We start from the raw sequence: 23,968 nt of genomic DNA, 5'->3' as shown, positions 1-23,968 counted from the left end.
CTTCTCTTCCTCTAGACTCATTCAGCGACTTTTATTACAACGCGGTGTGAACAAGATGGAGTGAGTGAGGAGACGCACATGATCTGTAGTAAACTGCAAGGCATCTCGAACCAAAACTTTTTACTTCAAAAACTCCGATGCCGTGGTAACGAAGTCGAAAAAGCTGCGGTATGGCTGGCATGTTACCTTCACTTCAAGTTACCGTCTTGCTATGAGCAACCTCATTTGGAGCTAATCGATGGTTACCTTGGTCACGGTTAATGCTTCACTTGTAACAAGTGTGTTAGATTTATAACTTATCGAAGGTTCTTGGTATTTCGCTCGACCTTGGGGTTGCGAAATAATCGGAGCATTCCTACTGAATATTCGCCAACCAAGTTGTACACGAGATACGGAGCTGGTGTCTTATGCGCATCCTGGAAGTATGGGCCAGAGACATTCTGCTGCAAAGCCGGCAGGTTCGCAAGTCTGTGGTATCTGTGGTAGCACACTGCGGAAAACACGGGGACCACTTTTTATGATGAGAAGCTGGTGAGACTGCTCCCATGTAATTCTCTTCTCTTGAAGGGGCTGAAACTCCTAAAATACAGAAAACTTCACCACCGTTGCTCCGTAACTGCCCATAATATTCGCCACAAGACTTTTCGGGTGCGATCATGACATGTGAGGTCAGAGACTGAACGGAACAAGTGCAGCAATTTCTCCCGTGGCTAATTAAGTTTACCACGCCATCAAATATCGCGGCATCCACCACAGCCAGCACAAGCAAGTTGCAGCTCATAATGGCGCCATTTGAGGATTTCAGCAAATCGAGGCACCGATCAATCAGAAAGCAACACTCTAATTTGCGCTCGCAGTGATATTGTGCGCCTAAACCGACACGTGATAAGGCCGTGTCGATTGCAGAGCTCCAGCACATCGTTTACACTCGATGTCACTCGCTCATTCCCAGTGCGTGAGTGGGTGCAATGTTTCGGTTACACACGAAAGAGTGCCTAGAATGAAAGTGGAAGTCTCTGACAAAACGCCAGCATCGAATGGCAAGTATGGTGGTGCAGTTCGACGCCTGGCTTTCATCGGTTGTAAGGAGAGAAATCATACAGGGTGAAATATGAGAAAGAACAGCAGTCGTTTACACAAGAGAGAGACTCGTGATACACGGTAGTCCAGCACACATGCAACATAGGTACGTAAATCAGTGCGAATCGAACGTTCACAAAAGTAGGTAAGATACTACAGCAAAAATGCATGCATTACCACATTAAAGTTGCAGCGGGCACAGCAGCGGTCCGCATACAGATTTTCTCCAAGACGCTGGCACCCGTAGGCAAGTTTTGTAGTGTGAACGCAAGGCTTGGGCGCTGTCTACGCGGTGCCCATAGACAAGTGAGCCTTCCCTGTTGTTGTTTGATGTGCTGAGCAGTATTTGTAATGACCGATAATAGTGGCGTGTTGGCGGTTTGTCCCCGATATGGTGGTCTCTATAACAAGTATAAGTAACTTGACAAGCAGGAGGAACTGCTACCAATGAAAGGTCGGCCCGCCCATGTGAGGAAGCATTCTTTTCGAAGCACATGTGACCACCTCGAACTCGCCAAACAGTTTTCTTCTCCATGGCCTGACCAGCGTACGCAATCCGACTATTTTCTCATTGCGCGGCTATTCGCAGTTAGGTGGCACGCAATATTTATTGCGAAAACGTTTGCTCATTCTCTCTTCGCGGAAGAAACTATTGGCAGAGGAAAAATGAACAGGCCAGAAGACTCGCGGAAGTTCTATAATACCAGACGCTGTCCTCCCCTCTTGACATAAAGTAGCGCACAAGAGACAGCGCTTTTTGTCCCGTCATCATGAGGAGCTTGCGAGTGTCACCTGGAATGCTCTCTGGCATGCACCGGATAGTTTATGAAATTCAGCTGCACAAATGGCTTTCGAGTACGCTTAGTGTGGGACACCCGTGGCGTGTTTTAAAATGCATGCGTTAAGGCGTGAACAGATGGCGGAGTAACATAATTCTTGATGTCTCCGTGAACAGCATGGGACTAATAACTTTAGGAAATTGCGGAAAAATTCATCACTTCTATCTGACAGGAAATTATACCACAGATTAAAAAAAAAAGCTTCACCTATGCACCTTGTTTTCGGTCACTGTCCGCTTCCTTCAAATATGTCATAACGATCCTCTCTTTTTCTTTCACTTGTCTGCTGAGAAGACACTGCTGATATAAGTGGGAAACTTAAAGAAAATGTAGTGATGCTTGCCGGATAATGATTTTGCTTAATCCGACGAAATCTTGGGAATTTGAACGCCAATATCTTAATCAACCACCACGGAAAGAGAGCAAGCGGCATCTACATCATGTGCGGTCAGTTAATCCGGGGAAAATACACACGTCCACATTGAGCCTCAGCAACTGTGTCCAGCCAACAATGTCCTCCATTTCTGTCCGCACCTGGGCACTATTTGGCCAAGATAAACCGCAAGATAAGAATGAGCGGCGACAGTTACTACGAATAGAAACCTGTATCGACAGCTGAGCGCACAGTTCCATCTCCAGGCCGCGTCAACTCGCAATAGCTTTGCTCTTTGATCCTCAGGAAAATAAGTTTTCTTTTCTCTCTCTTTTCAAGCGATCCTTGCAGAATCACAGGAAAATAGTGACACGTAAAATAGTTGAAAATAATCTTTCCGCACCGTTAATTTTTTCTCTCTTGTTTGAAAATGGGTGCATAGGTTACTGCAGATTCATGGGGTGCCAAGGTACATGGTTTATGGGCGCTCTTTAAGCTATATGACATTAGAACACTGCGAAATCGCGTTTCGCGTCAGGGAGAATTTCGACGTTCGGAAAATCTCGTCAGCCTCTGTGCGTGACGTGCCTTATCATGGGTGGTCTTTGATACCCGCATGGATTCATAACCCAATCTCTGGCACTCCTATAGGATTGTAACACGAGTTTTGCTTGTGTTATTAATCTGACAGACCAAAGCTGATAACGCCTGTTATCGGACTTGTCTCTGATAACATCTCTCACAACAAGTTGCGCTGTGAATCTCCACGCCAGTTGACTCATCGGTAACAGAGATGAGTATCACCGTGTCCCCTTTCCGCTTTGATGCAACCTTAATTGCACCAAATGTTGCTAGAATCGACTAGAAATAGCGTACATCTGACTAGCAATAATCGATGGACAAAAATACGTTTTTTCAGAGCGAAGATTGTCACCTTAGAAATTTTTGTGACCCTGCGTAACAAGGAGGGCACCTAACACATGCTGATAGTGTATTTAATAACTTTTCAAATCTAACACTGAACTGTAATCCAACACCCTGATGAAGAAGAGCTGACCTATAGGTCAAAGAACAAAGCTTGCAACGAGAGACCAGCAAGAGGAGATTGAAAGCATGAGGACCATGAAAGAAAGGGCAAAGGGCACTACCACTCTTGTGTTCTTTTTCTGATCTGTCGTTCCAAGCACTGTTTTCTTCCTTTCCTTTAAGAAATTTGCGCGCAACACTACGTAAACCTTAGATTTGTCTCTGGAAATAAAACGACATATGTTTGCCGCGGAGGAGTACAGTTACAGTCCGCAAAGAGGCGCACTTCTGGCACAGGGCAATGAATCTGCTCCACGTATCCGCCCCTTCCGTAACGCCCAGACTCATTGAACTCGCAGAGTTCGACAGACCTCACAGACACAATACCGCATTCAGCCTCTCAGTTATCCGGTGGCGTCTGCAAATGAAAAAAACAAGCAAATAAAGCCGCGGGTGTGTCGTATCAAGATAAAAGAGCAAAAAAAGTCCAGAGGACCGAGACGCCCCCTGTTACGTGTGAGAACAATTGTATCGCTTGACATGGGATGTGGTCTGGAGAAAGAACAATCGTACTGTCGTAAACGTGCAGGTTTTTTTTTCTGCCCCGTTTCAGTGGAAATTGCCAGCGCTCAGGAAATTTTCGCTCACTTCTCGCGTTCAGGTTTTTCTAGACCCTGCTTACCACTAACATGGTGAAATGCTTAGGGGAATCCCCCAAGGTGGAGTAAATTTGTCATAAGGGAGCAATTACTCATTGACATCCACCCGAGCGCAGCCATACGGCTACAAAGGAAAGCTATACAGCTTTCTCAGAAACTTCGTAGTTAAAGAAAAATTCGTCCTGGTTCGCGGTTCGAACCCGGGACCACCGCTTCACCGGAGCAGTCGCTCTACCAATTGAGCCAACCGGGACGGCAAGCTTATGGTAGGGCGAGAGCGAATTGATCAAAAACTCGAAATGGGAACAGTGTTGGTGAAATGTTTAGGGGAATCCCCCAAGGTGGAAGATTTCTTTAACTACGAAGTTTCTGAGAAAGCTGTATAGCTTTCCTATGTAGCCGTATGGCTGCGCTCGGGTGGATGTCAGTGAGTAATTGCTCCCTTATTACCACTAACATGCTCAGAAAAAGCTTCAATACTGGAGAAAAATAAAAATAAGTCAGCTGCACTGAACGTCATCGCGATTTTTCACAAGCAAGCAGAAGCATAATAAAATATGCCAAACAGTCGCCTGATAGCGTGATATAATTTTTCTTGGTCAGTGGTACACCCGTAGCCGAGCGTACGAGCCCACGGGGTTTGATTGTGAGGCCGGCTGTATGCATCATTATGCATCCTCAAGGACCGTCATTTCTCGAAAGAGGAGCGGCTTCGCGTCCTCGTATCTTTCCAAGCTTGGAACTTCCAGGTGCTCTAGGCAGCCCCGCTAAACAGCTTAGAAGCAAAACTCCTTGGCCTGTACACTTTTGACAGAGGCTGTGCATGATGACACATGGAGTCTGAATTTGCTATGGCGCAAGTTTTCATTGCCTGAAGCCTTGGAATTTTTTTCTGTGCTACCGTCTACTATAACATCTTTCCTTCATTGTGTAAAAAGAGGCCGCCATTTAATTTGTCCCGATTCCCAATGTCTCGCTTCCGGTTACGCCCTCGCGCGGCTCTTAATTGAATATGTTTATTGATAAGCACGAATTTCATGTTTTTGGGCACCAAAATTTCCCTCACGGCGATGAGGCGAGTGGAAGTGAACCGCTCCGTAATAATTATGATTACTGCACGTTCCTTAACGTACACTGAATTAGCCTCAGTACAAGATGGCTCTTAAATGATGCCGCATACTTCTCGTACATTCGTTAGCGCAGTTCCGTTAAAACTCGATATGTTTTCATTCAGCCAATTTTCTCTATGTATATTCAGTAAGCACTTACCCTCAGTTGGTACCTAACTTTCAGCCACTAGGTTGAGTATTTATATAATTAGGTGGCAACAGATAAGGTTTGTTAATAGCGTTCACGTTGACATTCTCGTGTACAAATAAAACAATTTGCATCATTAAGGTCACAACACTGCTGAAGACAGTATTTGCGCACTGGTAATTTTTTTTTGTCTTCTTTGTAAATGGGTGCTCAGGTGGAAGCGAGAAGCAGCTCCATGGGATGCAAGGGTGCGCAAGGGTTTATGGGTGCTCTTATACTCTGCGATCAACTTTACAGCTGTTCATCAAGCATACATATTGTAGCGCCACCGCTTCGGCACGCGGAAGACGACGAAGCGGTGGGCACGGGCAGGAGAACGCCGGCTCACGCAGGAGAGAACGCTCTGGACTTCGGCCTCGCCGGACGCTGCCGCCGCTGCTCTGTCGCTACCTCTTCTCAGGCAGCCTCAAATAAACGTGGCCGTGGTCGCCTCCTGGGCGACCTCAACATGGCCTCCACAATATAAAGTGATGTCGGCTCTTCGACGTTTTCATTATAGGATAGCTGCAGGTTTGATGCCTTCAGCTATGGCTGCGATTTCCGCCCTCAAAATTTGAGAATGAACTAAATTTTCTTAACTCATCTACGAAGCAGCCCTGGCTCCAAATGAGGGCCTGTTTAGCTGGAGCATATAAACGTAAAGAAACCATTACGAGCAGGTGTTGAGTACGACACTGTGTGTAATATCACCTCAGTAGCGTAGAGCGACTTATTACAGTAACTCCCAAGTCTAGCTGCATTCACCTGTTTTGAATGACGTATGCTGGCGTCGTGCTGCTGTGCGAGCTGTTTAGCCGAAGGTTATTGCCATGGCGGATATTTTTTTTTCTGTTTCGAATATATTCTACAAAATACCCTGTGAACACGATTCGGTCCCCGGAAATCTGATTTGACTGCATGAAGGTACAGTCAGGCCGTAAAAGCCATGCCATGGTGCCATTATAATAGTCGAGGACACTGTAATTCTAGTGTATATTGAGACAGGTTACCGGCAGCTTTTTCTACGCACTGCTCAGCTTCCCTTTAAAAGTGCGCGCCGAACAAAAACGACCAGCGTCTTTTAAAGTCGTCGATATTTATGCCATTGCCCAGAAACCAAGCCCTGTATAACTACAATGCTGTCGGCAAAAAAGTGCAACTGAACTTATCACATCCCATTTTATGGGCGTGGCAACTATACTTTGTATCCATTTAAGGGGCTGCAAATATGCGAATTTTTTTTTAGAGTGGTAGGTAGCTTACGTGGTTGCTGCAGTTACTAAAGCATTTTAGAGCGCTACTCTTAGGCGCCCTTACCTGGGTTTCGCGTCATCGGCGTTGGCGTTGTTGGTGTAGTCGACGTAGTCGCCGTAGTCGACGTAGTCGCCGTAGTCGATGTAGTCGCCGTAGTCGATGTATTCGGCGTAGTCGAGGTAACCGGTTGCACAAGAAGCAGAGTGAAACGCTACCTGAACGATGCCTGCCACGGGAAGATCCCGGAGAGTAGCTAGTAGCGTAACATGTCACCTGCCAGTCGTGAAGAGTTGAGCTGACATTTCGCTGTAGCGGCTATCGTAATCGTCTGCCAATTTTTTGGGGAGGAAGCTACTGCAGGACGTTTTCTTTTGCTTTCTGTGTTGCGAAGGCTCGAAAACCTGTACGCTGTAGCAGAATTTCAGTACAGTGCTGGTGTAACTCATGGCTGCTTTTCTTGGGCGAATATCCTCTGGCAGAAAACAGATCGTAAATAAGTTTCAATGACACCAATCAATACTCTATATTCTCAGTAAGTGAAATTTTGCTTGATGGTGTTTAAACAGAGTGTTTGATGGAGAACAGTCCACAGGCAGCCCCGCCAGAGATGTGGAAAAGGCTTCGATTCAGCAGCCACCACTGTAAGACTTGAGTAAGAGCTTCCAGAAAAATGCTGCTGCCGGGATTTTTTTAATTTTCAGCATTTAATAAACACAGGCTTGAAACGTTTCCCTTCCACCACAAAGATCGTATGTGCAACGCCCCATCTGAAATATCCTGGCCACAATAATGGGGAAGTGGCTCTATACGTTATTCAAGAACAAAGCAGCGGCTGAAACTGTTATAACCAAAACTTCATTGGGCAGCAAAAATAAAATAGGAACACGTAATTGCATCCTCCGAATAAGCTAGGCGCGCGATTGAAGCGTGTTGCAACGATATGTCTCTTTTTTGCCAGCGCTGACGACGTATTTCATTCGTGAAACAATGGAGGTATCGAATTGTTTTATACTCATATTATGCACAAATCTACTATGAAAAAACTTGAAACAAATATGGATCAATATTTCAGTAAGAACTAACCTGTCGTGTTTATCACGATTTCTATCAATGCGTGGGCGACACGTACAGGGTTTTGTGTAACGCTTCCGCAGAGAAAAACCTTGGCATAGTTCCTTGCTATTCCCTCTGTAGAATATAAGCCGAGAATTTGCCTCCTAGCTCTATGTTCTCCATTCTTCTCCTTGCCTCTTGGTTTCGCCGGAGCTCTTTGCTTACTTTTTTTTCCCCCAATCTCACCAATAACCTATAACAGAGGCTTGCACAACCGGTTCTTCTGTAGCTTTTTTTTCACCGCACTCTCGTGCATTGTTCTCCTTAATTATTTGACCGCACCCGATTAAAGCTCTCGCGGATCGAGGGCAAATATCACGCCCCCCGGAATTTCCTGGGACTGGATATCAGCACAAATTGGCAGCGGCGCTATTCCCTTCATTCTTTTAGCCTCGTGCCTTTTCAATAGCATCCACAAGTTTTCGAAGATGTTTTCTGTTTTTGATTTTGGTTTTCGGAAATAAACATTCTTTGCATTTAATAATTAGCGGTATAACCGGTTTTATTGTAAATGGAACAACAGGAAGCATTCTTTTTGTTTCGGATTGATAATTATTTTTTTTTGGGTACTTAATAAAATGTTTATTTCGTGATACTTAAATGTTGCGTGATAATTAAATGTTGCTTTAAATGCGAGAAGCAAGCTTTCAAAATAAGAGGCGGGCACCTCGTCGAGTTTTACACGCTGCATGTTGTTACATTCGCCATTTAAGCTTTTTTCAAAAGGAAGAGGTGTATACGCAAACCAAACAGCTTATTGATATTGAGCACAATACTAAAAGCGTTAAGGTAAATGGCATACAAGGAATGGTTCGAAGCAGCAGCCGGAAATTATTTTTCTACATAATGTCTTAAGAATCAATGTAGTTGTAATCTAACTAAAAAGCGAGAAATGTTCCGAACATTTTCTTGCAAGGCAAAGTACGCATAGACTCTCATGGTGTTCATGAATTAAAAGCCCGCTTGAATAATTCTGACACGACCTGCACAGGTATTGTCTGTTCGGTGTGTGTATAGATAGGCTGTGAGTCAGAGCAGCGCAATGCTTGTCAGTAGCGCTCTCATTGTAACACTCTGTTAAGTTTGCAGTGCGGCAGCCCTGAAGTGGCTACGAACATAGGCAAATATTTTAATGCGCTCGCGTTACAAGACCTACCGTGAAGAAAAAGTTTTCGTAGTAGGATGTACAGTCTTTGTCAAAAGTTTAGAGCCCAGGGGGTTTGCTTCTAAGCCTTGTAGTGGGACTCCTGAAGCATTCGTGGCAGCCCTACCCATTGCAGGAGGCAGAACCAGACATCATCTTGCCTTCAGGAAATTTGGAGCGCTGGAGATGCATTACGAACCACACGGTGTGGCTCAGGAGCAAACCCTTTGGGCTCCAAACTTTTGACAAAGGCTGTACACCACTTGCGAACCACTGCACCTGCCACTGTTGGCAGGTGGTAAAGCGAAGAGGGAAATCCCCGTCTCCACTTTTAGGTGAGAACCCGGAAGGTGGCAGCCATAAGAAGTACTCAAAAACAAAAATGACTAGAAATAACTGAGCAAAACTGAAAATGACTAAGAATGACTCAGCAAGAATAACCTGCCATGGTTGGAGGGTGGAAAAAGTGGAGAGAAAGAAATACCCCTTTCAATGTGTAGGGGGCAGGGAGAGAGGCCGGAAGGTGGCTACCCCTTAAGGACACAGAGGATGGCTGCCGTGGGCGGAGGAGGTTTTGACGCAAGCGGATTAATGCGCAGCCTGAGGGTGCTTGCCAAGAGAACAACCCAGGGTGACAGCCATGGAAAGTGGAGGGCGAATCTGCCGGCAACCTTAGATCTTTACGCAAGGCTAACAAGCACTGCATGAGCACAGAGAGAATCCAGAAGAGCAAATAGCTGGTCTTTGAGACCGGTGCTTAAAAAAGAAGATAACCTGATAAGTGGGTCCATGAAGTGATTGCAAGGATCTGAAAGTGCTCGGACATAAATGCCAAGCGTTTCTTGTGCGCCTTGAATAATCATGATACGTGGTAGGAGCCAGAGGGGAAGAGAGCAGAAAAATTCGTGAGTTCTTTGCATCACACGGTTGAATTGTTTCGAAGCCGATCGTAAACTGAAGGTTTGGCATTACGATGTCGAGCCCAGCTGAAGAAGCTATAAAAGAGCCTAATTACTGCGCTTTAACTGCTACTGTGCAGAAGCTTCTGCATGGTGCGGGTATTTTGAGTGCGAAACCTCACTCCAAGCATACACTCTTCGGACATTCCGCATACAGCCCTGAACGAGCGCGTGGTATCCGTATTATTTCTTTTTCTCCTTTACTCTTACCGAATCCCTCGCTGCGCGATTCAGGTGCCTACCCAGAGTGAGACAGACACCGCGCTGCTCCTTTATTTTGCTCTTCCACTTCCCTGCTTTCTTCTCTTCTTCTGAAGTTCTCCGCTACAGTTGTATTCGGAGAACAACCCAAGAAGACCAAGCCCTTATTTGCCCTTATTTATGATCGTTCCCATTGGGGCTAGCTGTCTCTGGAATAAGGAAGAAAAGGGGTGTTAAGGACTTACAAGAACACCAGCGAAAAGAGCATTTTAACTTCTGCCGTTTTTGTTTGTGCGTGCATAAATATCTAGCCGCCCTTTACTCCGAAGAGCCTTCTTCTCCAGTTGTTGCTGTCCTCTGTTGGAGTTGCACATGCCCATAGTCTGACAGGAATAATGTCTCAGTCTTCCTTCTTAAGAAATGTCATGACTTTCTTGAGCTTTGTGAAAAATTAATCGCTAGTGTTTCGCGAGACGTGGCTTGGCGCGCCCCACCCACGCATGGTCAGGGACAGCAACCTCTTTATCAGGACGTCAGCCTCGACAGCTCTAGCCCAACCAGCCATCGTATCGTCAACACTTGCTAAAGTAAACACCCCCAGAATCTTATCTTGGTCACGAAGCAGCATCCATACCTGCCTTTGCTTTCATTCGCGACACAGGAGGAAGTTGCGCCGCCGCGGTGGCTCAGTGGTTGTGGTGCTCGGCTGCTGACCCAAAAGACGCGGGTTCGATCCCGGCCGCGGCGGCTAGAATTTCTTTGGAGGAGAAATTCTAGAGGCCCGTGTACTGTGCGATGTCAGCGCACGTTAAAGAACCCCAGGTGGTCGAAATTTCCAGAGCCCTCCACTACGGCGTCTCTCATAGCCTCAGTCGCTTTGGGACATTAAACCCCATAAACCAAACCAAACCAAACCAAACCAAGCAGTTGCGGAACAGTTTACAGCTGCCACTGCTTTGTGTGAACTGCAGCTAGTTGTTGGTCATGCATATCCTAAATTAAGTGCGTACATTGCCTACAGTGCAGGCTGGCTCTGAGCAACGCCACGCGCACCTCAGCGTACAGAGGAAAGAGAGCGCGGAGGAGAGCAATATAAATTGTTTAAGCATAAAATGTTTCTGGCGCCTATTTTCTGCAAAAATCAAGTGAGCAATGTTCCGAACATGAGGCCGAAACACAAGCCGAATTTTGGCGAAATATTTCAAACTTTATCATCGGAATGGACCACAGCGTAACAAAAACTTTCCCATGCCGTAGCCCCGAGCGGGATTCAAAATAACGCTGGCGTAAACAAAGTGACCTCGCGGCCCGATAACTGATACCAATCGGCCGACCCAGCAGCTCTCGGTCTGTGTTTTGGTTTGGTTTGGTTTGGTTTGGTTTATGGGATTTAACGTCCCAAAGCGACTAAGGCTATGAGAGACGCCGTAGTGGAGGGCTCCGGAAATTTCGACCACCTGGGGTTCTTTAACGTGCACTGACATCGCACAGTAGACGGGCCTCTGGAATTTCTCCTCCAAAGAAATTCTAGCCGCCGCGGCCGGGATCGAACCCGCGTCTTTTGGGTCAGCAGCCGAGCACCATAACCACTGAGCCACCGCGGCGGTGGTCTGTGTTTTGTAATTGGCGTATACCACTTGCACACGAGGACAAGAAGGCGGCCAAGAGGGTCTAACGCGTTGGCAAAGCCGATGAGGAGTGGAGGGAAAGAGTGAAGAGAAAGCAGGGGGCACGGGGTGGGGCGGGGGGAGGTGGGGAGTGGCTGGTACGGGTAGGTTTAAATGGCTCAACGCGGCGACACGCAAAGCAACGAAAGCGGTGGCGCATGCAAGTGCGCTGCTCTTCAGCTGGAAAAGAAGCAGTTGATGGTGTCGACTAGTCAAACTTTGAAAGCAACCATTACCACCATCCGCGCTTCCTAGCTTATAAAACAGGAGCGGGCGAGGGCAGTGGAGACTCCAGCAGCCAGCGAAACTGGCCGATACCCAAGTTTGGTTGACACCATTTATTGAACCGTCTGAGATTTTACTAGGCTTTCCCTGCAATGTACTTCATGCCTATTCTTGAGGATGAAAATGGAAGCAGTTTTTTTTTTAAGTCACAGTTTTGTCAGCATCGTCATCGCCCTAAACCTCCTTGTGTTTTCTGCAGGATGAAGATCTCTGCAATGATCTGCAATTGGCGATTAACTCAGTAGCCGCGGTGATTCTGCTCCAGAATACTTGCTAATATGTCCGCAACGGACTTCATGCTGCCCTGGTTTTCTTTCCGTCGGAATGGACTATCGCCTCTGTGCTCTTCACATTAGGTGCCTTCACTTCATGCTCTTGATTTCAGCCAGGATATGATAAACTACAGGATGGTTAACCATTCAGCGTGGCTTAGTATGCAGAATGTCGCATGGCAGGCAAGGAAGCGTGTGCCTTCTGTACTACTAGTTTGAATGACTCCTGTTAGAGAGCACGCCTGTGAAAGTAGTATGCTTTCGAATGTGCGAAAGGGCTTCAAATATTTTGTGGACGAAACAGATTTCTTCCAGCTAGCTGAATTCTTACGCACTTTTTGTAAAATACTTGAAAGTTGAATGAGTCGTGCAACGGCACAAGGACGATAAAAAAAAAACGCAGCATAGCGCTGCTTCTAATATGCATTTACGCCTAATTTGTTTAATACGGCTAGTAAGTGTAACGTCTTTTCTTTGCTTCGTTTATGTGCCGTTGCTATGTTTCACCATCATACCATACCAGCTCACCGATTACTTCAGGCTGACACGAATGTTCGTACCGAAAAGAAATCCGTTTGAAAATTCGAGATACTTCAGAAATGAAGGAGGTCTGTAACCAAACCTAAGCTCGAATGTGATACGCCGCGAAATATTACGGTTTTTGTTTGTGGGGCTTAACGTCCCAAAGCAACTCAGACTATTAGGGACGCCTTAGAGGAGGGCTACAGAAATTTCGACCACCTGGGGTTCTTTAACGTGCACTGACAACACACAGTACACGGGCCGGGCCTCTGGCATTCCGCCTCAATCTAAAAGCGACCGCAGCAGCCGGGATCGAACCCGCGTCTTTCGGGTCAGCAGCCGAGCACCATAACCACTGAGCCACTGCGGCGGCCCCAAGCACCGACGACGCTCGCTCACTGGGCATTAAAGTGGGAATTAAACACTGGGAATTAAACACTGGGAACACTGGGAATTAAAGCCTGTAGACTGATCTGGAACCTCGAATCTATGACTCACCTCCTGTCTATCTCCAAAGTACCGTTAGAGAATAAAGATCAAGTTCCATTTTTCCTATCGCAGCTATTCGGTGGTTTTGTCAATGGTTATCCGGGTGTGATGTAGGGCGGGTGTCCTCAAAGCAACGATACTGGCAGCGTTCAGTTGTCTGAACTCTTTCGCTCAAAATCCTTTACGTTCCAGTAGGCGACGCTGCTCGTATTTTTATTTCTTTATATACACAGACAGCAGTTTCGTCTCCATTCAACACTGAAATAAATAAGACGGTTGCCATTTGAGGAAAGAATACTGTTTGACAAGAGGAAGGCAGGCTTTTACCACTTTTCTCGTAAGCTTGTACAGCAAACGTCGTGGACGGACATAAAATAAGAGCCAGGGGCTTAGCAAAAGTTTCGCAACTCTGATTATGATGCTAGGTTTCTTTGGCGCAAGGGCATCTAAGGAGTTTAGTCTAAACTCGTTTCAAGGACGGGTCCCTGACCGGCCTGTTGATCTGTCGTAGAGCCGCCGGGTGTGATAGCGTGTTTCAATAAGCTTGTCGGCCAGCGCACTCAGGTGCTGTGCGAAGCAAGATTGTAGTGTGCTGTCAATAACCGACGTTTGGAGGGCGGATCCGCATGCTGAGAATATGAAACTCGGCCACGAAAGGAAACTTTAACAGGCTACGGCAAACGGCGCGAATAACAACCGTCCACTGGCTGCTGCGTGAAGGGTAGTCTCGGTTCAGCAAATTCAACGTATATAACAGTTTGATTCGACGCGACGGAAACAAATACGAAGTCAACATGCTACCCACAGCTGCTGCTTTCCTCATAACAGTGCCGCTGGTTATCGGAGCTAACCACACGGGTAAGCTCTTTACAGCCTTATCTTTAGTGATGATTATCTTTCTTATCACTAACACTGGTAATTATTAATATTACACTAGCCGCGTTTACATGAATGCGACAGCAGCGCATCGCATTTCCTAGCGTATCCCGTGGAGCCGATGCGCTACTGCTTACACGTACAGCATCATGTCCGGTGGGACAGTGACCCTTCGACCTTTGCACGCGGCAGAGGGATCCAGTGACCCCCATCTTGAGCCAAGTCTGCTTTGTTATCCGGCGGGGTGTATTGTGTAGGCACGACAAGAAGGAGGAGGGACACCTCCAAACCTGTTTCCATTCACCGCTGAAGTCGACTTGCCATTCTCCATCTGCCCCCGTCTGGCGCATTAATGCGATGCGGTTTCTTAGCGCATTACCACCGTTTACATGAATACGATGCGCTAAAAAGTTGATGCGATGCGCTGCTGTCGCATTCATTTCCTAGCCTACCCACAAGCCAAATGAGTCTCTGCCGTCGCGTCAGTTATGTGGACACCTTGATGCTATTTTTAACTTCAGAGATAGCCTTTAAAAATAATCAACAATGGGTGGCCCGAAAACGCACATGGTGCGGTACTGATATCAAAGTTCAGCGAACTGCAAGATATATGTATTTATTACCTGAAATACAAGAGGGTACCAAAACAATAACTTCATGAATGGCTTTTACTTTGGACACGCTTAAGTTTGTCTGCTCAACGTAAACAACGCGGAATTATCAACTTAATTCTCGTGCAGTTGAGCCATGGCAAACCACTTAACAACGTCGGAGAAATGTAGTGTCGATTATTGCTAGTAGATGCTGCTAGAACTGCTTTTTTTTGCTTTAAGCTTGAAAGCTGCAAAGCTTCAGGAGCTTAAACAGCTACTCTTTTAGAACACGCTAACAATTCAGATCACCCACTGGTTTGCATGTACAGATACAAAAAAATATGGTAATAATCTAGGAAAGTGTAACATCGTTCAATGTTATTATCGCTCAGAGCCGTGCTTATGATTCTGCTGTCACACGGGTTGTTGAACACGTCTGCGCAACTCTGAAGGTATACCAAATTTTTACACAGCCTAGGATAACTTTACTGCCTTCTGACTTTTTAATGCAGCAGTAACCGCTACCAAACTGCTTTATAGGCACTTCCAGTGTGCATAAAAGCTCGTTTCCTTCCTTACTCCACCTATTACTTTTATTTCTAAGGTACTAACCAGAGCGCTCCTGGTTGTGATGTGGATCGCGGATTGTGGTGCTACTGGGAAGTCGCCTACTTGTTCGGCACGGAACACTTCTTGCTCAGCTCCGAACCAGGCGCTGACAAGAAGTACCTAACCGAGCTTTGTAACAGGTTGGTATGCGTCAGTAGAGGCGATTCGTAGTTACCCCCACTTTAGGAGCCGCAGGTGTGCAAAAGCATCTAGATGCCACAATATACTCGGCATCCATGACTTCTAACGGAGTTCAGTTTTTGATTACTGAGGAAACATCGTCAGTTCGAGCGCAAGCGTACCCTACTGGCCTCATGTATTATGTTAAGATTTGGTGTTCGGGAAGGATTGACACTCTTTTCTCGGATTTTTACAGTTGTGAAAGCTGAGCACTAACTTGGCGAAAGCACGTGCGATAAGAAAAGAAACTGAGTGATAAGCACCATAGACACTGTTCCCTGCACCATACCTGGCACGCTTCGAAATCACTAACTATTCCCGTATAATTACTTACAAGGCAGGGGGGGGGGGGGGGGGGGATGCACATGCGTATTTTGCATTTCCTTTGGTAACGCCTCCAAATAAAACACTGTGAACCCTCATGGTTTATAGTCTGAGGGTGATTTATAGTCAAGTGAAGCGCGTTTATAGAAGTTATTCGGATATAAATATTGTACGGAGTCATCCGCCGGCTCGTTGGTGGCCTATTTGACTTTTGTGATTAGGAGACGAGTTTATCCTCACGAAGTGTTGTTGTGTATGCTAACAGTATTTCAAAATTCAACCACTAATATATCGGAATCAATGCTGACTTTAAAACACAGCCAGATTACTCCGAAGCAGACTGTTGGAGCTACTTGATTGCAGGCATTACTGAGATAAAGTCAAAGTATTCATACTCTGAACTACTATTTAAAATAACTTAATGATATTTTCCCATTGATACAAATAATCCGACCATATAAACAGCAAAAAATCTGATGCAAACTGTTGACCTAATTAGCAAGAACCAAACAATCTTGGGGTATAAACACCATAGCAGCCTCGGGACGCTGTAATGCAACAATGCGTTTCGCTCAAAAAAATGTCACTGTAATAGATAGCAGTGAAAAAAACAATAACCAGGAGAGCATTGTGTGTCAGTGGGTGATACATAGAAATACCTAAGGGGTTCTGTCACAAAAAAAAGTTCTGTGAGGATGGTGCGGGCTTAAACATGTTTGTCTAATTTCTAGAGCAGCCTTTGACTCCTTGTTGACTTGTCTAGGAGAGCGAAAGCTAGTTATAAATGCTATCTCTAATGCTGCATACCAGCTTTGTAGCGCGTGGGAAATGCACAATAGCTTTTACCTAAATGTTTTTGCTTATATTTTTTCTGCATGCAGAACCATTCTATTTCCGACTCAAGACTCCTGTAAGTCTGAATACGCCCTGTGTTCGGAGAATGAGAAGCAGCGTTTCGAGAGTATGGAAAGAGGCTACTCCACGCTTGAAAAGGCTATCACAAATGAAAACGTATGTTCTGGTAAGGAAAACTTTTTCTTTGAGTTGTTCTTTTTAAAACTCTGCTAGAAACTCCCCTGCGGATTTCCTTCTTGCTTACCTCAGCAGGGCTAAAATGTGGCAGCATCGGCAAGAACTGGTTGTGAGATTTCGCTCAATTGACCCATGCCATATAGAGACCAATTCTGAGAGGCTTAACTGACTCGGATATTTGACTTTGGCTTCAGTTTTAGTTTGGACGGGGTCCAAACTCGTCTGTCAAGATGGGGCGTCGCATACACTAAAAGCACCCTCTAAAAAAATTGTATTAAAGAAGCAGCTCTCACTTTTGTGTCTCTTCCTCCTGCTCTGAAATACACAAGTGCCAATTTTCACAGCCTTCGCGCGAACCTGTTTATGCGTTTGTGAGGAGAGTATTTCGAGGACAGGGATAATTGCAAGGATATTGGAAAGGTATTTGTCCTCCGGTGGTGATAGGCTGGTGCTGCTGCTGATGGTGATGATGATTATGATGATAAAATTGAGCGACTACTGCTCACAATGACCTGAAAGAGCCACTGGGCGAGCATGTTGAATCATCATTAAAGAATATCACCAGTCTTACTGCACTGCCACGTGAGCCTCAGTCACCTGGAAGACTCGTTTCCTGACAGCCATCAATACTAATATAGCTTTACAAATTTTCTTTTGAATTTTCTCCAAGGTAGCGGACGCCGTCATCGCTTTCGACGTCTTAGTATGTCGCCTTATAGCGACCGTACGCTGCTATCCATTGTTTGCCCACATCAGGGCAAGCAGTATGGAAGTATGTTTCGATTAAAATAATCCAAGTTTAAACAAGTCATATAAAAAATTTGAAAAAAAATGCGGGGAACATTACCAAAAGCAGCTCACTGAATTTTTTTCTCAACCTCGAAGGTAATCTTTTTAGGACAGTTATCACCGCAGTCGAAAGCGACACTTGGCGGTTTTTTCTCCTAATTTCTGAAATTACTCTTCCACCACCGCAGCTCGTTGCCATTACACTCGAAAAGCTAGCCTAGAATCAGCTACGAAGCTACATGAGGCACTTGAAATAAAAATTTCTTCAAAAGAACCAGGGTGCAAAGTTATGAAGGTGTTGACGTGGCACCTAAATCTAGCTTGCCGTCCTCAATGCTTGTTTGTTTATTTCTCGTACTTTAACATGGCCGACTTCAGACTTGCGCGGCCACTGGCCATTTACTACAATGTTTGCGCGATCGCTGTGGTCCTCGCGCATCGGATAAAAAAAAACAATTTTCACTCCTTACAAAGTTAAATGTGTGTCCCTTTCAAAGGTAAACGCTTTGCTTAGAGTAATTATACTGTCGGCACAAGTGTAGTAAGCAAAAATGGAGTGCCTAGAATGATACTAATGTTCGGCTTGCCTGCTTACGTGCATTGTTTTGAACAACTACGACACGAAAAAGAGAGCTGATTCTGCAACGTTTACGTAAAATGTAAACCTCAGCAACCGAGGAGCGGTTTTTGTCTCCAGCAGGTAGTTATTTAGAACTCTTGCTCTGAAAAAAAAAAACAATGACAAAAATGACGGTAATGAGAAGCCCATTGGCTTCCAAGTGACCCACAGGAGAGGGTTTCCGGCTGACGGGTAACTATGGGCAACGAAAAGTAACAAGTGGAGGTAAAAAAAATTCCACGCTTAACGAAATATGCGCGATCCACAAATACGCCAAATTTGCTCGTGCTGTGCATACCGGAGGCTACTAACGCTTCGTTGGTATTGTGACAGTGACAGTGAGGCAGGTGGGCCGCCTATGTCGCGTGTCCTTGTGGCGTCATCCCAACCTGCCCACCGGATTGTGTGCACACTTTCCACCATGACAGGTGGCAATTAAATTAATGATTGGTCGCTCGGGAAGAGCCACCTGGGTTGCACAAGGCCCACCGGTGGCAGCACCTGCCATCGCAGGGCAATAGTACGTCCCTTAACCGCTGTATCCCTGCGCCGGGAGGGGTACGAGGGCACCCAGGGACCTAAGCATGTAATGTAGAGAATGACGACTTCTGCATATATTGGAATTAACCAATTACGCTATCGCCTTATACACTTAAAGGGAGCCTAATTGTCCTCTTCAATTTTTGAGTCCCTAATATGCATCAGTTTTGTGTCTTTTGGTTTTTTTCTATGCGACAGTTTTAAAACTGTATCCATTGGGGCCGAAAAGCTCTCGTCGGTTACCGAGATTAGCAATTCATTTGAACGCTGCAGAAACAGCCCTATTTTTGGTGTTTATTGTAGAGAGAGCGCAGGTAGATGTGTTTCTTTACAACACAAAGTGAACAAGGGAGGGAGAATCTTCAGGGTACTTGTGGAAACGTTGGAAAGCCCCCTTAGGCTCCAAGCGTACAAGCAAAAAAAAATAAAAATAAAGTGAGGTAACCTCACTTCGTTTTCTTGAATGCCCGCTTGCGCCTCCCCCTTCCTTGTTCACTTTGTGCTGTTTCATTTGGTGCAGTATTTTTCCAGAACAGTACACCCAAGCTCCAAGTCGAAGAGAATTGTTTTAGGCAATTCATCTTTGTTCACTCCGCTCATGCCACCTAAAATTGCCACTAACAACACATACAATTGAAGTCTAAACGCATTTTTCTTACTATGGGTGTAAAACTTGTTTTCCCATCATCAGCTGAAGGGTCATAGCGAACACGCAAATATTGCAATATAAGGTCACTGGTCGTGGAAGCGTGGGACCATCACCTTAAGTTGAAGAAAGAGCCTAACTATGGCTGAATGCTCATTTGTGTGTTATTTTGTTTTCAGTGACTCATTCATTCTCTGAATTACCTTGTACGACACTACACTGAGGTGGCTGCATCCTAAAAATTTAAAGAATAGAAAACATAATTGAAAAATATAGCGCTTTAAAGGCGCTTTCAAAGGTTATTCAAACCCTCCCCCTGAAGAGTATGTTCCGCTTAAGACGCGCAAAGCTTTCTTGTATTTGGCCAAGAAGAATCCAGGCTGCCTTTCTGTGCTTCTCCAACTTTATGTTGTGTTTAAGGGTTATGCAGCTAAAGAAACTCATGCGCAATTCAAGTACTGAGCTTCGTGTATAGTACGCATATAAAGTGGTCTTGGCCGTTTGGTAGGGAACTAAAATTTAACCATGGAGAGCCACAACGAGAACTACTAATTCACCTTGTGTGCTTAGTCTCACTTAGGTTGTGGAATAACTAGATATTTGAGTCACCTTACCACAATCAAACTAGTACCACAATCCGATGCGTGGACAACTGGGCAGGAGATTTTCGCGTGTTTATGGAATCTGAAAATGCACCACATTGTAGGGCTTCTTCAACGTGACAAATATATAGAGTTGCTTCAGGAGAATAAGAAGGTAAAAACCAGACATGCAAGCAAGACTATGCGCGCAAAAATAAGTAGCAGAAATGCGATGGCAAACAAGAAAAAGCCACAATCGAGAGGACTGGCCTGTGAGACTGACTTCAAAGTTTTGATTTGTGAATTTCATTTCGTCATGTCTGACAGGAAGATTTAAATTCGTTGAAGCACTCCCATGAAATTTCGGTATCGGCATCACTGCTCACCACTATTTTGATTTGAACAACTGCATAGCTGACAACCATACACATTACTGTTCCAAAGGTTCTAGGAGGCAGGGCTTGCTTAATAGGCCTATGTCATGCTCTGTACCCGTAACTGGAAACACCTGGGCAGTTAAAAGAGTTGTACTCCTTAAGATTTCACAGCTTTTAAGCTCCTGTTGTGTTATCACAACTCTATTATACACCCAAGCAACACACCTGGCCTCCTGGGAGCCTTAGCGAAGAGCGATGTGTATTGCTATCAAGTGTCCATTAGAGCATTTTTCACGGGGTAGTGTGGATTGTTTACCACTCGATTATTAAGGAACTTGATTATTACTCGGGCATGCCTATATATATTTAGACCTTCATTCAGAAAATTGAATACGCATATCGACAGCCAGACCACTTGCGCATGACAATATTGAGTCCTGTATAATTCCACTAAGTGTAAGGTCAACCTGAAGAGCGCGGAAGGTGGGGAAGCGCGCGCCGTGACTTATGAGCCCTGAGAAATATTTTGTTCGTCATGCTTTCTTTTTTCTTTACCTAGCCATATCCCACCTCAACAAATGTGTCAACAAGAAAGAAATGAAGAGTTGTCGAATTCAATACCATCCAGAAGCAGGGATGGGTGATGCATTGAGGAGATCGAACTACGAGTACGTATACGATTGCGATATAATTTTTTGTGCACCTTTTGACTTTCTTTATAGCTCGGTGTAGTGAGCAGTGAGTGCGTCATGCTAGACTGCATCACTGTGCGGCATCTTTCAGCCTTCGTTTCTATATTGTTTCCTTGGTGCAGTGGTGGTTCAAACATAGATGCATAATTACGAACACGAAGGTAAGACGAGAACGGTTCTCGCCGCCACGGTACAGCTGTGGTGAAAAAAGTTTGACAAGGAGCTTGACTTCATCAATGCGGCCACTTAGTGACGTCATTGTCAGAGCGGTGACATACAAATAAGTCAGTTGTTGGTGTGATCAAAATATAGTCGTGTGCACAGCGTCGTCGTCGCTGTGCACACTTTCTAGTTTGCGAAATGACATTACCGCCTTCAACTTAAAACATCACCAAATAATACTCGGCGCATCATGTGCGATTACAAGCACTGCGAAAATATTTTGGTTGGTTTGGTTTATGGGGTTTAACATCCCAAAGCGACTAAGGCTATGAGAGATGCCATAGTGGAGGGCTCCGGAAATTTCGACCACTTGGGGTTCTTTTAACGTGTACTGTGCGATGTCAGTGCACGTTAATGAACCCCAGGTGGTCGAAATTTCCGGAGCCCTCCACTACGGCGTCTCTCATAGCCTTAATCGCTTTGGGACGTTAAACCCCATAAACCAAACCAACCAAAATATCGTCGCAGTGTTTGTAATCGCACATGATGCGCCGAGTATCATTTGGTGATGTTTTAAGTTGTAGGCGGTAATGTCATTTCGCAAACTAGAAAGTGTGCACAGCGTGTGGATGTGGGGTGTCAACATTTACCACAGACATAACTGTTCTATAAGCTGTATGAATGATGTTGCCGGGAATGGGCAAAACATGCGCGTACAAGGTAGTGGGCACTTCGTTTCGGAATACTTAAAATAATTACGTACACAAACAAGCTGATGACAACCATATAATAAATGTCTATTCGCAGCAATTTTTACGCGTGGTTAGATGCTTGGCGCGCGTTCAGTGAACTATATCTACAGCTGGTCTAAACGCTCAAAATAAAATGAGTAGGCCCGCGATAATTTTCGGACCCGTCGGTTTACATAGCACTCCTTGAAATATTACCAATCCATCTAGATTGTTTTTTCTCGCTGAAATTTAAAAGGCGGTGTAATAGTCCCAAAATTCGCGAAACGTAAAACTAGGTACTGACGAATAAACAGCCTAAGAGACGGAGGACAAAAAAGCAAAAAAAAAATTCATTCCACGACAGAGGACTAAGTCGTGATCACCAAGAGGTTCGTGGTCATTAGAGCTCTAATGAACCAGGAGCGTTACGGGAGATAATGTACAGAAAGCAATACTCAACAAAAGGTAGTCGTAAGGCCTTCGCATAAAATTATCTCAACAGCATGCTGTAGCTCTCTGGAGGAGACCCTCGCCTGCGTTTTACATGCTGCTTTCTTGGGAACAGCTATGACTGTCTTTTCCCTAGGTTTGCACTGGCTCGCTACTTTTTCACTTCCCTTTTGGAGCTATGTCTGTTACTGCTTGTACACACTGAGAAACGGATCGCCATAGGCACTAGCAAAATAGCCTCCAAGAAGACTGACGCATTGAGTATACACAACGCTTTTCATTCAAAGAAGACTCTGAACAGAAAGATGAGAATTGCTATTTGACCTGCGCCGCTTCACTGCCACCTAGAGTAGGGGATAGGAAAAACTTCGGCGCTCTTTCAGGGCAGAAATTCGGGCTAATTTACTTAAAGCCGAGAAACAAAAGGCAAGTTGGAAAGAGCTGTTCTCTGGATTTTGTAATTGCGCCAGTGCAAAAAAAAAATTAATCCAACACTTTTTACTTCCGATTATCTATTTCTTCAGCATTTATGGAAAAAATATAGCGAGGGAGACTCTACCACTGAATGCTGACTTATCTCTTTTGCTCCTTCCTGTACTGTGCCTTGCAAAGCGAGTCTGACGCATGCTTCGTCCGATGACTGCCTCGCTAAAACCACTTCTGCTTTCTGTGCCTGATGTAGAGGGGCGCGCCGTTTAAAGTTGCTTATAATGAAAATTGAATCCCATCTTCTGGCAGGTGGTCACTTAACCTCAGCAACTGCATGGAACATGCGCTCAAAAAATGCGCAAAGGACAACCTCAACGTTCCCCGCCTGAGGCACCTGCGCAGAATCATCCAGGCAGTGATGGACCTCGTTTGGTACGACGAGTACGAGGGCTCCGTTACCCAAGCTCCTACGGAAAAAGCCGGAAACTCCACAGAAGCGACTCCTGTGGGAACAGGGTCGTCTAGTGAATCGACGGAAGAGACGACAGAGTGCTCGACGAATGCACCGTTGCCAACGTCGACGCATGGGACTCAAGTTTCGACGCTCCCACCACACAGCTTAGCCGCTTTACCAGCGAGTTCAGGGATATTAAAGGTTGTTGTGGTTGCACTGATCCTATCACGGGTACGATGAGTGCAATCTGATGAGTGGTTCTTGAGTTACAAAATTCTCTGTCGAACGTTTTTTATTGCAGTGTAGTTTTGGCCGGCTTGGAAAAGTGAAGTTCTCTAAAGAAATGATTTTTTGTTTCATTTTTTCTATCCAATAGAGGCGGTTATCTCAAAAGGCAAACTTATGAAATCAACAGAAAGTGCGCTGTTGACATTCATGCATATATGCATTGCGATAAGGTGACTCAGGAGTTGAAGTACATAAAGCAGGATTTTGCTGCTGTGGATATTTATATCACGGCTTGGTCATTGTTTCAAGTGATAAGTATGACTAGTACGGCATGAAAGGTATGAAGGCGCTGGAAAAAATGCATAGCCCGCGTACTTATGAAATCGAAAGAAAGTGCGCTGTTGACATTCATGCATATATTCATTGCGATAAGGTCACTCAGGTGTTGAAGTGCATAAAGCAGGATTTCGCTGCTGT

General features: G+C 45.2%; 1 protein-coding gene across 1 annotated transcript; it reads left to right on the top strand.

Annotated features, from left to right (window-relative positions):
- The first annotated feature begins 13,941 nt into the window (after nt 1–13,941).
- Nucleotides 13,942–23,503, top strand: LOC149336115 (uncharacterized). Its single transcript, XM_089554660.1, has 5 exons — nt 13,942–14,037; nt 15,253–15,397; nt 16,643–16,782; nt 20,905–21,013; nt 23,119–23,503. Exons 1-5 carry the CDS (start codon nt 13,974–13,976, stop codon nt 23,501–23,503), a joined length of 843 nt encoding a protein of 280 aa, XP_089410786.1. The 5' UTR covers nt 13,942–13,973.
- The last annotated feature ends 465 nt before the right edge of the window (nt 23,504–23,968 follow it).

The sequence above is a fragment of the Amblyomma mixtum genome, chromosome 7 (assembly GCF_055824585.1).
Source record: "Amblyomma mixtum isolate Tamu chromosome 7, ASM5582458v1, whole genome shotgun sequence".
Lineage (NCBI taxonomy): Eukaryota > Metazoa > Arthropoda > Arachnida > Ixodida > Ixodidae > Amblyomma > Amblyomma mixtum.
The sequence above is the reverse complement of the archived record's forward strand: the minus strand, read 5'-3'. Positions and strand labels throughout refer to the sequence as shown.